General features: G+C 46.8%; 1 protein-coding gene across 1 annotated transcript; it reads right to left on the bottom strand.

Annotated features, from left to right (window-relative positions):
- Positions 1 to 612: 612 nt before the first annotated feature.
- Positions 613 to 5,691, bottom strand: LOC123147845 (serine/arginine repetitive matrix protein 1). Its single transcript, XM_044567159.1, has 3 exons — positions 5,145 to 5,691; positions 1,518 to 1,869; positions 613 to 1,434 (listed from the first exon to the last, which is right to left on the bottom strand). Exons 1-3 carry the CDS (start codon positions 5,581 to 5,583, stop codon positions 780 to 782), a joined length of 1,446 nt encoding a protein of 481 aa, XP_044423094.1. The 5' UTR covers positions 5,584 to 5,691; the 3' UTR covers positions 613 to 779.
- Between the last annotated feature and the right edge of the window lie 10,899 nt (positions 5,692 to 16,590).

Below are 16,590 nucleotides of genomic sequence, written 5' to 3'. Positions count from 1 at the left end.
CGGTTGTAAAAGGCACACTTAAGCTAGGGCAGTTTTTAATGAAAATATCATGCAAGAGAAATGGTTTATGTGAAAACTCTGCTTACAATTGGTCCTCCTATGTGCAAAATGATTTATTTTTTGTGAATTATGTGCAAAATGAATTGATACACCTGGTGTAACCGGCACAAGATATACACATTCATAAATCATAACACAAATCGAAGCATACCACGACCTGTCTTCCGTTCCTAGTACAACGTCCTAAATAGGCCTCGGTGAAACATTTGATATTTGCACACTACAAAACTTTAGTTTCTTCCAATAGGTTAAATCACCCCTGTTTGTAGCTCTACCAATGATGACTTTTTCATTGATGCTTCAGGCCATCATGCAGTGCAGTGGGTTCCACTGGAAGTACACATTGCCGTGATTACGGAACCTTTCTGGCTATGCCCACAACTCGTAGACCACAAGGGCCAAGGCATGTGACCTACAGCTGCCAGAGCAACCTGAAATCCTTGTGTTGCATATACTCCACCCGACCAGGCATGAGGGTATAACCCAACCGAGAAGCAACCCAAAATAACCAAATAATCAGATCAGCTTTGACATAACAACCCAGCTGCTCACTGAACCAAAATAATACCATCATCCAGTGCATAGTGGACTTGTTCATTTCAGAACATTGCAAATGTCATCACAGTTGAGGAAACAGTACTGATAGTTTAATATTACAGGCTGGACCTGCACCGTCTTAACTAGATCTTTCTTTCCAGAGAATCAGTTCAAAGGATGAACTAGTAGCGCCCATCATCCCTACCATGAAGAGCAGCGCGCCGATCATCTCGGCCCTCGCCAGGGTATGGATCACCTCCTGGCCTGTAAACACGGCCACGCCCACGTCCACGCCCGCGCCCACCATCCAACCGCCCTCGGCCTACATATGAACCACCATACTCTAGGTCTGGTCGACCTCTGCCCAAGAAAGCACCCTTCATTGGTCTGTTACCTGCAGGAGATCTGCTTCTGTCCCGCATATCGCTCCCCCAGCTCCCCTGAGGAGATCGGCTCCTGTCAAGATACAACCCACCATGTGGACCCTCCCTCTGCTTGTACTCCGCAGCAGACCACTCAAACTTCACAGGGTCACGCAACTCACGTTCACCACGGAAACCCCTTTCCCTCTGCAATGGATCTGGAAATCGTCCTACGCGTTCTGGAGGTGATCTAGCTGGATAACTTCTAGGATCACCCACACCCCAATCACGGGGTGCTGGCTTGTACCTCGCCATTTCTCTTGGAGGAGCACGATCACTTGGTTGACCAAGTGGCCTTGCAGGCACTCGTGGAGGAGAGTCAAAGTAACCCCTGTGAGGACTAAGACTAGACTCATAGCGGTGTTTGTTGCAGTTGTTACAGTGACTTCTTCGAGCAAAGTTGAGGTTTCCACAACTGAAATAAAAAGCAATAAAAACATTAAGTTAAGGCAAGCAAGATTAAGTGCAGTAATTACGATGAGCTGAAAAACAATCTACCTCGGATTCTGGCATATCCAATCACCTTCTCTTGGTGAAAGATTTGGATCATTCCTGTGAACATATTCTCCATCAATTAGAATGAACTCCTTTCCAGGACCATTATAGCTCCCCCTCCCGTGCGACCTGCCTCCTCTTCCATATGGTGGAGAAACATCTTGGAATCTTGCACCTCCTCTACCACCCCCTTCATATCCCCTACCACCCCCTTCATATCCCCTACCACCCCTTGCATATCCTCTACCATTCCCTTCATAGCCATGGGTGTAACGTGGACCAATAGCGTCATCAAAGTTGCTGCTTTCTAATCTGCGTTGGCGCGGAGGTGATGGTCCAGCATGCATGCCATATCCTGCAAAGAAAGTAACAGCAATTCCAAATAAACATTAGAAGACACAAAACATGAATATTCAGCAAAGAAGTGCTTACTCCAGCCACATGGGGTTGAAACAGGCAAACCCCATCTGGAGAACCACTTCCAACAAAATTACTCTCCACATACCGAATGAGGTAGTAATTGCAAAGGCCAACGTTTCTTAAGAAAGCTCTGAGAAGGAAATACCGTTGAAGCTGCTGCTCAACCCAAAACAAAACTATCTGTTCATGACTACACATCCGGATATTGTAATCAGATTCTGCTAAGAAAAGCTTATCTCCATGTGAGCCAGTAACAGCCCCATAACTTCACGCAAAGTCAGGAACTCCCAACCATTCATCATGCCAATGCATATGCGCCAAGCAGTACAGCACAGCAGTTTGCCAATGGTATCTTGGAGAGTAAAGCATGCAGTCAGCCTAAAACACAGGGGTTTCTCTTCCAAGACATTCCATATAAGGCTATCACCTTATTGGGCATTATCTAGCTAATCCTCCATTGTAAGTTAAAGAAAAGTTCCTACATGAAGAAGGCATAAGCAACAGGCAGCAGGAATCCTATGTTACTTCCTACCATATGTTGTCTTCCTGCAAAGGCTAACAAGTTGTCTGTCTGCTTCAGTCTTCTCTTCACCATCAAACAAACTCACAATCTTACTAGCAGATAGGGTCTTGGACAATGAAATATCAGTTGTCCATATAAAAAAGTAGACAATTCAGTATCCAAACATCATGCAGATGCCTAATGCCGAAGTCCCTGTACGATTGATGATATCAACTGCTGCACTCGCTGATGTACTCTATGCTGGTATCCGCAGCGCACTTTCCTCAACCGAATCTCCAACAACTTGTTGGGAAGACGGTCAAAAGACATCATGATGCTACCTCCAAAATGTAGCCCACGACTTACTTCAAAGTTATCAGAATTACCAAATACTCAAAATGGAGTTGGTCAGGTTGTATTGATGCAACAAGACACAACTCAGATTCATGTTAACTCCAAAAACTCAAGCAGCACCAAAACACTGACCACAGCTTCCTCGACACTACCTCAAGCTCAACTCGACTCTCTTCTTATCTCAAAAGCTCAAATGGAGCAGTTGGTCAGGCCCAACAATTGATCATGGAAAGATGTGACTCCTCATATTCATATCAATGGATGATCCCTAATGCTGAAGTCCTTGTACCAATTGATGGTACCAACTGCTGCACTCGCTGATGTACTTTATTCCGGTATCTGCAGCGCATTTTTCTCAACCAAATCTCCAACAACTTGTTGAAAAGATGGTCAGATGAACGCCATGATGCTAATTCCAAAATGTAGCCCACGACTTAATTCATTGTGAAGTTATCGGAATTACCAAATACTCAAAATGGAGGAGTTGGTCAGGTTGAATTGATGCAACAAGACACAACTCAGATTCATATTAAAGGAATTCCTAGATATCCACGTGTCAAGTTAATTTCAACAAGACTTGTAGCTCTCAGACAAGTATGTGACCACAGCTGCATCAATACAATTCAAGTCCTCAGCCCTTCCTTGTGTTGCCACTTATCACAACTCCAACCTTGTCATGGTTCACCAATTGCACAGCAACTGAGTTGTTTTATAATCCAAATTAAATGCCAACAAAAAGGCTAAACCATCAAGCAGACGTTGCCATAAGAAGCGTCAATACTAAGCCTGTCTCCTATGCAGCCAAGTTGAAAACTGTTACAGTAGAACAGCCAATTCCACACTTCATTTGATACTTAGAGGGGGTTGCAGTGCTTGGCCATAACACTGAATATCCAAGCCAGTAAAGAATTAGATAATATCTACAAACTACAATCGCTTGAAAGTCAAAACAAATCAGGAGATTTTCGACTTCAGCCGTGCATTATGTTCCTACATATAGTGGTTTAGTGGTAAAACTAAATATCCTACATCGTATATAGGAATTTGAACTAGTCACGTCAAAGGAGAAGGCTGAGTTGAAATTGACAAGTTACTGAAAATCAAACTTGCCATAGAACACCAGACATGGTAAAGAAAAAATGGATACAATCACATACAAAATTATGAATGATCATAGAAATTATATACATGACATGAATAAGAACAAAGAAAGCCAGAGCAAATGCTGGCAACAAAGAACAAACCTCTTAACATATTTGACCAAACTTCCTAAAGATTACTCTCTTAACTTTAGCATGGTGAAAATTTCATGTAATGAAAGACCAAATGTTCAAATCTGAAGCCCATTAATGCAATTATATACTTATGTAAGTCTGAAAAGAGAAGCAGATCAAACCATAACTAAAGGGCTTAAGGAATCAAGGCATCCATTAAGAAGAGAACTCAAGTAATGCAACATTAAATAAAAGCAAACCGAACAGTATCTATAGGGGTTCTCAAGGTAAAGTACACATGGCACCCAACTCACTCAAAAAAGGAATCAAAGCTGATGTGAAGAACACAATTTATCATGCAAAAATGCCTGCAACAAGCTCAAGATGAAACATTTATGGAGAATGATATGATATTCATAGCTATCATGTTAGCTGTTTCACTCAGATGACCTTTTATAAATAGATGTATACATCATTTACAAATGTTCTCTAGATGTAGATCCTCTGGTAGGTAAATTCTGATTAACATTAGCAAGAAAGGGGCCAACAGTAGCGTGCATGTCAGACATAGCACCAATCAAAGATTTTGCCAAGAGAACTTAAGTGGGAAATTTGTGCTCATGCAAACTATGCATAGAAAAACTACAATCTACAGCAACTTTGACTACAAACAATTAAGCGAAAGCATATCTAACCAGCACATAAAACATGAAACTGGTTATGATTATGCGGATGCAGATTTGGCATAACCTGAGGCATATGTCAACAGAAGTTATTCGATTTGTCAAGATTCTTTCCCAAACATGTTCAAAGCCTTGATCACCCTTTCAATCATAACAACACAAACAGATAAACAAGGCAAATACCTCACATATATCGCCATATATACAATCAAAGGATTGCCATTTATGAGCTGGATATAAGGAATTGTCGATTCATGATGGCCACCTTGAATCATCTAACGACCAAACGGACAAACAAGGCACACAGACTGCATCTTGAATCATCTAACAACCGAATCAGAGCACACAACATGCATATACAGCATCCAAGAATAATATATAGCAGCTTAAGGGACCAGAAGAATCCAAAAGAAACAGATCTAGAGAAAGTTGGGTGATTCGAGGATTTTCAACCGACCTTGCGGCTCGTCGTAGAATCGTGGGGGCCGAGGCTGGTAACCGGGTGGGCTGAAGCGGCGGCGCTGGGGGGGCGGCGGGCTGCCAGGGCGGCGCCTCGCGGGGGGCGGCGGCGACCGGCGTCTCTCCCTGATCCGGGGGCCCGGCGACGAGAACTCGCGACGGCGACGAGGGAGCGAGGACCCGCGGCGGCGACCCTGGGCGTCGCCGACGGGGGAGGGGGACGAACGGGCAGGGGACTGGGAGGACGCGCCGTTATCCTGCGGCGGCGGCGGCGACGGCCGGACGACTAGGCTGCTGAGGGGCGCGCGCGTGGGCTGCGGCGGCGGCGGCGGCGCGGGCTCTTCGGGCTCGGCATCCGACCCCGGGGCGCTCCGCTGCGGGGAGGACTCGTAGTCCTCGTCGTCGTCAGGGTCGTCCCCTCTGCCGCGCGGCCGCATCTCGCTGGACGTGTCGCTGCGGTGTGCGGCGCCTCTAGGGTTTGGAGTTCGGAGAGGGCCAGGAGAAGAGAGGTTGCGGGTACAACAAGTTTGCGACGACCGTAGGAGAGGGGTCAACCCGTCAAGGACTCAAGAGGGGTGGTGCGACCGGACTGGGGATCTCGTCTCCAATGTGGTTTTCAGTGGCGGGTCGCATCCACCGTTGGATGAGGGGGGTTGTTAGGGTCTTCACGACGCGGTTGATTCTGGCCGTTGATATGTGTAAGCTTGTCTACAGCCGCACCTGCCAAATCTGCCTCAGAAGGAATCTTGATGGAGATAAGAGCATCTACAGCCGTACCTGCCAAATCCGCCCCTGTACACCCGCACACGTGTGTCCGAACGTGTCTGCAGACAGCGTTGGATGGCTCCTCATTTGGCTGTTGCGCATCATACACCTCAAACGTGGATCCTCAAATCCATGCAAGTCGATCATGCCGATAAAAATCATCTGAATTCAACAATTCGAAATAGATACGACAAAACATTGAGCATGCCATATGCAAAGTTGATCGAACGGGAGCAACAAAAACATAACGACTCTATTGTGTTATTTCGCCGAACAGGTCGTGGGCACCCCGGGCACCGTCGGTGCCCGTGCTTGTCGGCACCCAAACGAGCTGCGGCGAGTGACAAACATCCACTGGCGGCATCTGTGTAGACGGAAAGCTCTCCGGAATACCCGGACTGTCCGTTGGATCCTCCTATGTCCCAACCTGGTCCGACAGTGCAATCCTTGTCAGCGGCTGGATGAATGGGGTGCGGGGTTTCGGGCACGGGAGGGGGGCGCTGCTCGTCCATGTTCACATCTGCTCCCTGCGACGCTGCCGCTTCCTTCTCTCGTTGCCGGCAACACGGGTTCTGTTGGGAAACGTAGCATGCAATTTCAAAAAAATTCCTACGCTCACGCAAGATCTATCTAGGAGATGCATAGCAACAAGAGGGAGAGAATGTGTCCACGTACCCTCGTAGACCGAAAACGGAAGCGTTTGACAATGCGGTGATGTAGTCAAACTTCTTCTCGTTCCGACCAATCAAGCATCGAACGTACGGCACCTCTGAGTTCTGCACACGTTCAGCTCGATGACGTCCCTCGAACTCTTGATCCAGCAAAGTGTCAAGGGAGAGTTTCATCAGCACAACGGCGTGGTGACGGTGATGGTGAAGTGATCCGTGCAGGGCTTCGCCTAAACACACTACGAAGATATGACCGGAGGTGTGATATGTGGAGGGAGGCACCGCACACGGCTTAACCATCTTTTGATTAACGAGCTAGTCAAGTAGAGGCATACTAGTGACACCCTGTTTGTCTATGTATTCACACATGTACTAAATTTCCGGTTAATACAATTCTAGCATGAATAATAAACATTTATCATGATATAAGGAAGTATAAATAACAACTTTATTATTGCCTCTAGGGCATATTTCCTTCAGTCTCCCACTTGCACTAGAGTCAATAATCTAGATTACATAGTAATGATTCTAACACCCATGGAGTCTTGGTGTTGATCATGTTTTGCTCGTGAGAGAGGCTTAGTCAATGGGTCTGCAACATTCAGATCCATATGTATCTTGCAAATCTCTATGTCTCCCTCCTTGATTTGATCGCAGATGGAATTGAAGCGTCTCTTGATGTGTTTGGTTCTCTTCTGAAATCTGGATTCCTTTGCCAAGGCAATTCCACCAGTATTGTCACAAAAGATTTTCATTGGACCCGATGCACTAGGTATGACACCTAGATCGGATATGAACTCCTTCGTCCAGACTCCTTCATTTGCTGCTTCCGAAGCAGTTATGTCGCTTCGCACGTAGATCCCGCCACGACGCTCTGCTTGGAACTGCACCAACTAACAGCTCCACCATTCAATAAAAATGTGTATCTAGTTTGTGACTTAGAGTCATACGGATCAGTGTCAAAGCTTGCATCGACATAAACGTTTACAACAAGCTCTTTGTCACCTCCATAAACGAGAAACATATCCTTAGTCCTTTTCATGTATTTCAGGATGTTCTTGACCGCTGTCCAGTGATCCACTCCTGGATTACTTTGGTACCTCCCTGCTAAACTAATAGCAAGGCACACATCAGGTCTGGTAGACAGCATTGCATACATGATAGAACCTATGGCTGAAGCATAGGGAATGACTTTCATTTTCTCTCTATCTTCTGTAGTGGTCGGGCATTGAGTCTGACTCAACTTCACACCTTGTAACATAGGTAAGAACCCTTTCTTTGTTTGATCCATTTTGAACTTCTTCAAAACTTTATCGAGGTATGTGCTTTGTGAAAGTGCAATTAAGCGTCTTGGTCTATCTCTATAGATCTTGATGTCCAATATATAAGCAACTTCACCGAGGTCTTTTATTGAAAAATTCTTATTCAAGTATCCTTTTATGCTATTCAGAAATTCAGTATCATTTCCGATTAACAATATGGCATCCATATATAATATCAAAAATGCTACAGAGCTCCCACTCACTTTCTTGTAAATACAGGCTTCTCCAAAAGTATGTATAAAACCATATGCTTTGATCACACTATCAAAGTGTATATTCCAACTCCGAGATGCTTGCACCAGTCCATAAATGGATCGCTGGAGCTTACACACTTTGTTAGCATCTTTTGGATCGACAAAACCTTCTGGTTGCATCATATACAACTCTTCCTTAAGATATCCATTAAGGAATGCAGTTTTGACATCCATTTGCCAAATTCCATAATCATAAAATGCGGTAATTGCTAACATGACTCGGACGGACTTAAGCATTGCTATGGGTGAGAAGGTCTCATCGTAGTCAACTCCTTGAACTTGTCGAAAACCTTTCGCAACAAGTCGAGCTTTGTACACAGTAACATTACCGTCAGCGTCAGTCTTTTTCTTGAAGATCCATTTATTCTCTATGGCTTGCCGATCATCCGGCAAGTCAACCAAAGTCCATACTTTGTTCTCATACATGGATCCCATCTTAGATTTCATGGCCTCAAGCCATTTTGCGGAATCTAGACTCATCATCGCTTCCTCATAGTTCGTAGGTTCGACATGGTCAAGTAACATGACTTCTAGAATAGGATTACCGTACCACGCTGGTGTAGATCTTACTCTGGTTGACCTACGAGGTTCGGTAGTAACTTGATCAGAAGTTTCATGATCATCATCATTAGCTTCCTCACTAATTGGTGTAGGAATCACTGGAACTGATTTTTGTGATGAACTACTTTCCAATAAGGGAGCAGGTACAATTACCTCATCAAGTTCGACTTTCCTCCCACTCACTTCTTTCGAGAGAAACTCCTTCTCTAGAAAGGATCCATTCTTAGCAACGAATATCTTGCCTTCGGATCTGTGATAGAAGGTGTACCCAATAGTCTCTTTTGGGTATCCTATGAAGACACATTTCTCCGATTTGGGTTCGAGCTTACCAGGTTGAAGCTTTTTCACATAAGCATCGCAGCCCCAAACTTTAAGAAACGACAATTTGGGTTTCTTGCCAAACCACAGTTCATAAGGTGTCGTCTCAATGGATTTCGATGGTGCCCTATTTAAAGTGAATGCAGCCGTCTCTAAAGCATAACCCCAAATGATAGCCGTAATCAGTAAGAGACATCATAGATCGCACCCTATCTAATAAAGTGCGGTTACGACGTTCGGACACACCATTACATTGTGGTGTTCCAGGTGGCGTGAGTTGCGAAACTATTCCGCATTGTTTCAAATGAAGACCAAACTCGTAACTCAAATATTCTCCTCCACGATCAGATCGTAGAAACTTTATTTTCTTGTTACGATGATGAAAGGATCGATACGGTCGACTAGAGGGGGGTGAATAGGAGACTACAAATTTCAATCTTTCTTGTAGATTTTAAGGCTTAGCGGATAAAAGAGTTCACTAGATATGCAACTAGGTGAATGCAATCTATATGACAAGCAAGCTCCAAGAAGAAAAGCTAGGCAACAAACTACTTAGCAAGCCAACAAGCATACAACAAAAAAGAAAGGTGCGGGAAAGGATTAACCACAAGTGAGACGAGGACACGAATTTTAACCCGAAGTTCACTCTTCCTTGGGGAAGAGCTAATCTCCGTTTGGAGCGGTGCCGGAGCCAAAGCTTGCGGAATGCCACCAAAGGCTCACCGTATTCTCCTTCGAGTCACCCCCAACGGATGAGCCTCGAAACACTCGGGGTTGGTCTTGAAGGCGACCACCACACCTTTACAAACTTTTCCGGAGCACACCACAAGCAAGGAAGCTTCCGGAGGAACCACTAACCGCCTAGGAGCCCAAGCTCCAAGAGTAACAAGTCAATGGGGAAGAAATGTTGTGGGGAACGCGATTTGGTTTGGTCAAGTTGTAGATCAGGTCTTGCTCTCGCAATCCCAAAAGTTTTAACAAGTTTGGGTGGAGGGATTGAGAGTATTGAGCAAAATGGGGTGTAGCAATGGTGCAGCTCAACAAGACATTAGGGTTAGAGGTTGGAAGTGGAAGAAGGGCCTTTTTATAGTGTTCATGGGCTGGTGGGGATTTCTGCCTGTTGGACCCCGTGCACACGGGCTAAGTCAGCCCCGTGCGCACGGAGTATCCAGAGACAATCGCACCACCCCGTGCGCACGGGGGTCAAAAGACCCCATGCGCACGGGGTACCCAGAGAGTTACGCAGTACCCCGTGCGCACGAGGATCACAACTGTAGCATTTCCTTCGTCCAAACGATCTTCCTTGAAGATTTCTTCCTTTGTTTGCCATGGTCCCGGAGTACTTCTTGACTAAGAGGGCCAAGTCTTCTGCAAAATCATTTGCTGGGCATGAGGTATCATTATCCTCCTCACATATCTCTTCACTAACTTCTTCCTCCCTTGAGGATTGGCTCATCACTTTCTTGGCCTTCAAGGCAAGATTGGAGTTCTTGGTTGCTTGAGCTATTGCAAATGTTTTCTTGGACTTGGTTTCCAAAAGAACATGGGTAGAGAAGGTGGAAACAACTTGAGCCGAAGTCAACTTGTGATAGTCCGGATGTTGATGAACCATCATGACCATGGTATGTTCTGTGAGAACCATAGCATCTATGAACTTGTCCTTGATGAATTCATCATTTGCCCAAGTGCACCCAAAGGTTCTCAAGTTGAGCACAAGGGACTTCAAACTTCGGTAAACCTCTTTTGCGGACTCACCCTCATTCCTCACAAAGAGATTGACTTCTTGTTTGAGAAAGGCCAGCCGAGATCTTCGAATTGCTTCATCTCCTTCAAGAGCCTCCTCAAGGCAATCCCAAATTTCCTTTGCGGTTTTGAGAAGAGCAATGGAATCACTATAGTCTTTAGTCACAACGTTGCGAAGCATGTTGTGTGCGGTAGCATTGAGTTGATCATCAACTGCTTCCCTTGGAGTGAGATTCATTGGGTCCTTGGGGTTGAATCCATTGACCACAATCCACCACAATTGAGTTGAAGCACTGCGCATGTGAGATCCATATCTAGCTTCCACTTAGCAAATGCATTGGCTTTCAAAGGGGGCGGAGGCCCAACAGGATTAATGCGGGGATGTTGCAAGGGTTGAGGGGAGTAAAAGGGTTCCACGACATTGTACTGGGGAACTTGAGTACGAGCCGGAGAAGCAAGAGGTTCCCTCGAGTCATCCGCATCATGAACCTCATTTGGATTAAACGAGTTTGATGCGGACGTTGATGGCTTTAGGCGAGCATCAGTTTCCTCCTTGACCGAGGCTCGAACCTCTTTCAACATAGAGACTTTGAGGTCCGCAAACATTGAAAGAAGATCAACCGCAGTCAAGGGGACATTTGGGTTAGTAGTAGCAGCGGGAGCAATGACAGGAGCACCAAGTGTCTCAGTCGCGGGTTTTGACCATCCCCCGCAATGGGTAGGCCACCTCCCTCATTCCCTAGATCGACCATATCCTCTAAGGTTGTAAAACCTTATATTAGAGCATGAGGCTCTGATACCAATTGAAAGGATCGATACGGTCGACTAGAGGGGGGTGAATAGGAGACTACAAATTTTAATCTTTCTTGTAGATTTTAAGGCTTAGTGGATAAAAGAGTTCACTAGATATGCAACTAGGTGAATGCAACCTATATGACAAGCAAGCTCCAAGAAGAAAAGCTAGGCAACAAACTACTTAGTAAGCCAACAAGCATACAACAACAAAGAAAGGTGCGGGAAAGGATTAACCACAAGTGAGACGAGGACACGGATTTTAACCCGAAGTTCACTATTCCTTGGGGAAGAGCTAATCTCCGTTTGGAGCGGTGCCGGAGCCAAAGCTTGCGGAATGCCACCAAAGGCTCACCGTATTCTCCTTCGAGTCACCCCCAACGGATGAGCCTCGAAACACTCGGGGTTGGTCTTGAAGGAGACCACCACACCTTTACAAACTTCTCCGGAGCACACCACAAGCAAGGAAGCTTCCGGAGGAACCTCTAACCGCCTAGGAGCCCAAGCTCCAAGAGTAACAAGTCAATGGGGAAGAAATGTTGCTGGGAACGCGATTTGATTTGGTCAAGTTGTAGATCGGGTCTTGCTCTCCCAATCCCCAAAGTTTCAACAAGTTTGGGTGGAGGGATTGAGAGTATTGATCAAAATGGGGTGTAGCAATGTGGAGCTCAACAAGACATTAGGGTTAGAGGTTGGAGGTGGAAGAAGGGCCTTTTTATAGTGTTCATGGGCTGGTGGGGATTGTTACCTGTTGGACCCCATGCGCATGGGCTAAGTCAGCCCCGTGCGCACGGGGTATCCAGAGACAATCGCACCACCCCGTGTGCACGGGGGTCAAAAGACCCCGTGCGCACGGGGTACCCAGAGAATTACGCAGTACCCCGTGCGCACGGGGGTCAAAAGACCCCGTGCGCACGGGGTACCCAGTAAGTTTCTATTGCAACTTTCTAAGTACCACATCACACACACACTAGGTTCATTTTAGGTGGTCGGAGTGGGAAGGGTAAGAGAGTAAGGCTCGGCAAAGGCATTCTCACACGACATTTATCCACGCAAACCCCTCTTAATAGTGCGGTCTTTCCTACGACTCGAAGCAAACCAAAACTAAACCTTTGAAGCGTCGAAAGACCACGCCTTTGTCCTTTTTGAAATGGGGGGGGGTCGCACATCTCCATTGCGGGCACTTAGAACCAGTAATGTGAGATAAACTTTAGCAACCGATATTAGTTCAACTAACCACATTGTCATCACACCAAAATATAGCTTAAGTGCCATTAGCACTTTCAATCTCCCCCTTTTTGGTGCATTGATGACAACGTGGTTAGAGCATGGCAAAGAGGATAAACAGATAGAAAGCCATGGAACAAATAATGATCATGATAGCCCCCCCTATATGTGTGCCCGAAAACAAGAATGCATCTAGTACACCCATAGGAGGTTCGACCAAGATCATTATTGTTAAGTCATGAGATTCATCAAAATAAACCTATAACGGTGCCTAGATCTCATGACACAGTGTGTGAGCAAATAATGTGAGACCCAATAAGCATAAGAGGATAATTGAAAGGTTCAAGAATAAAGCTAGAGTCTCACAATAACGCTAGAGTCTCACAACCACACAGACGGAAAGGAAATAAGAGTATATCAAGCCAACTAAAACCAACCAACAACGAGTAACACGAGGCTTGAGATCTCAACACACCCACGAACGCCCACGAACGCACCACACACCCACGAACACACACCACTCCCCCCCCCCTTTGTCATCAAGACAACAAAAAGGAGACAGATGGCGACACGAGACCCACTAGACAAGAGGAGGAGCACTCGAGGCATCATCATCATCAAAACACCACCCGGCCATTGGGAAAGACCGAGCAGTGGCCTCACTGTCGACCTCCTCTGAACCTGGACCGACCTCCTCACCAGCAGCAGCCCTTGCTGCCTTCTGCTCACGCCGAACAAGCTTCTCCTTGTTGATTTCCTTGATCTGACGACGCTGAATCGACTGACACATCTTGAACATGTTGCTCAAGGTCTTGAACAGCGACTTCTTCTCTCCCTTGGCAAAGATGGCCTCAGAGCCAACAGACTTGGCCTTACCACGAGGGATCCGTGCAGTAGAGGACATGCCTGGAGTGTAAGTAGCACGATCCTCAGGCCTAGGGTTGCGCCCCTTCTTGATGGGCACATAGGGAGCAGGAGCAGCTGGGGTCCAGTTGGAGTTGCGCTTGGGAACAATAGTCTTGAAGCTGGCAATGTACTTTGCTGGACAGACGGCCTCAATCAACGCCTATATGAATGGATCATAGATCAAAGACTTGTTCTCTGGTACACACTGACACAGCTCGTAGTACATGAAATCCAGAACATCCACTTTCTTCTTCTGATGAAGATACTCAAAGACATCAAGCATGGAGCTCCGAATGTTATGGGAATCCCCGGCCTTTGGAGTGAGGGTATACCGCAGAATATGGCGCATGGTGTCATAGAGGGGCAAGAGGTCTTTGATGGACCCAGTGACAAACGACTTCTCTTGTTTGTAAGCAAAGGCAATCTCATCCTTAGTGCGCTGCCCACTTTCCCTAACAATGCCAAACTCATCAGAAACAGTCTCTTCATCCATGAACGGGTAGGGAATGATCTCAGAGAACTTTGCCATAGGAGCTTAGCACTGATGTGTTCCGGACATCCATGTGAGGGTGCGAGCAGAATCATTGGAGAAGTACATAGTGGCAAAGAACTACATCACTAGATCTTCATTGTAGGGGTGGTTGAAGGTGACAAACAGAATCAGACCCAATCGTCCAAGAGCGGAGTACACACCGGGATACAGATGATCATTGTCGCGCAAACTCTCAGTGTTGACTTGCTTGTGAGGAGTAAACTTCTTTGACTTGGTCATAAGAAGCTCATGATAGATCCTTTGCTGAAACCCATTCTTGAAATGGGGGTCCACTCCCATACTCGTGGCCTTAACATACGGATGGCTTTGTCTCTCAGCCCAGATCTCTGGCTTGGTCCACTTGACAAGAGGCATACTCCGGAGGTCACGCTTGCCCGGAATGGCTTGCTCCGGACTAGACTCCTCTTCCTCTTCTTCATCTTCCTCATCACGATCATCTTCTTCTTCTATCTCATCATCTTGTGAGTCATATTCTTCCTCAGAATCATCGGAAGCCTCAACAACGGGCCGCTTCGAGGCTGCACGGCCCTGACCTGACCCAGACCCCTGACCCATGCCTTCAGACGGCTGACAACAAACAATGGTGAAGTCCTTTGATCCTCCTTTTGCATGCTTGCGACGAAGCTTAGACCTCTTGTCAGCGGAGTCTGAAACACACGCAAACACCCAACAACACAAAGCACGAGACACAAATGAGTACAAGTGCAAGATGAATGGCAAGGAGATAGACAAAAATCTAGGCAAACGTTCCTGGATAGCCCGTGTGCACGGGGGTTTAGACCCCGTGGGCACGGGGGCCCGTGCGCACGGTACGGGACCGTGGGCACGGGGGCCCGTGCGCACGGTACGGGACCGTGGGCACGGGGCCCGTGCGCACGGGGGTCAAACACCCCGTGGACACGGGGGTCTCCCTGTTGGGTAACGTAGTAATTTCAAAAAAATTCCTACGCACACGCAAGATCATGGTGATGCATAGCAACGAGAGGGGAGAGTGTAGTCTGCGTACCCTCGTAGACCGACAGCGAAAGCGTTATGACAACGCGGTTGATGTAGTCGTACGTCTTCACGTCCCGACCGATCAAGCACCAAAACTACGACACCTCCGAGTTTTAGCACACGTTCAGCTCGATGACGATCCCCGGACTCCGATCCAGCAAAGTGTCGGGGAAGAGTTCCGTCAGCACGACGGCGTGGTGACGATCTTGATGTTCTACCGTTGCAGGGCTTTGCCTAAGCACCACTACAATATTATCGAGGAGTATGGTGGAAGGGGGCACCGCACACGGCTAAGAAAACGATCACGGGGATCAACTTGTGTGTCCAGAGGTGCCCCCTTGCCCCCGTATATAAAGGAGCAAGGGGGGGTGCGGCTGGCCCTAGGAGGAGGCGCGCCGGAGGAGTCCTACTCCTACCGGGAGTAGGACTCCCCCCTTTCCCTAGTTGGATTAGGACTTGGGGGGAAGGAGGAGAGGGAAGAAAGGAAAGGGGGGCGCCGCCCCCCTCCTTGTCCAATTTGGACTTGGGGGGGAGGGGCGCGCGGCAGCCCCTAGGCCTCCTCTCCTCTTCCTCCACTAGGCCCATTAAGGCCCATTAGGTTACCGTGGGGTTCCGGTAACATCCCGGTACTCCGGTAAAATGCCGATTTCACCTGGAACACTTCCGATGTCCAAACATAGGCTTCCAATATATCAATCTTTATGTCTCGACCATTTCGAGACTCCTCGTCATGTCCGTGATCACATCCGGGGCTCCGAACAAACTTCGGTACATCAAAATATATAAACTCATAATGAAACTGTCATCGTAACGTTAAGCGTGCGGACCCTACGGGTTCGAGAACAATGTAGACATGACCGAGACATGTCTCCGATCAATAACCAATAGCTGAACCTGGATGCTCATATTGGCTCCCACATATTCTATGAAGATCTTTATCGGTCAGACCGCATAACAACATACTTTGTTCCCTTTGTCATCGGTATGTTATTTGCCGGAGATTCGATCGTCGGTATCTCAATACCTAGTTCAATCTCGTTACCGGCAAGTCTCTTTACTCGTTTCGTAATACATCATCTCGCAACTAACTCATTAGTTGCAATGCTTGCAAGGCTTATGTGATGTGCATTACCGAGAGGGCCCAGAGATACCTCTCCGACAATCGGAGTGACAAATCCTAATCTCGAAATACGCCAACCCAACATGTACCTTTGGAGACACCTGTAGAGCTCCTTTATAATCACCCAGTTACGTTGTGACGTTTGGTAGCACACAAAGTGTTCCTCCGGCAAACGGGAGTTGCATAATCTCATAGTCATAGGAACATGTATAAGTCATG

Source organism: Triticum aestivum, chromosome 7A (assembly GCF_018294505.1).
Source record: "Triticum aestivum cultivar Chinese Spring chromosome 7A, IWGSC CS RefSeq v2.1, whole genome shotgun sequence".
Lineage (NCBI taxonomy): Eukaryota > Viridiplantae > Streptophyta > Magnoliopsida > Poales > Poaceae > Triticum > Triticum aestivum.
Note: the sequence above shows the minus strand (reverse complement) of the source record. Positions and strands in the feature narration are given on the sequence as shown.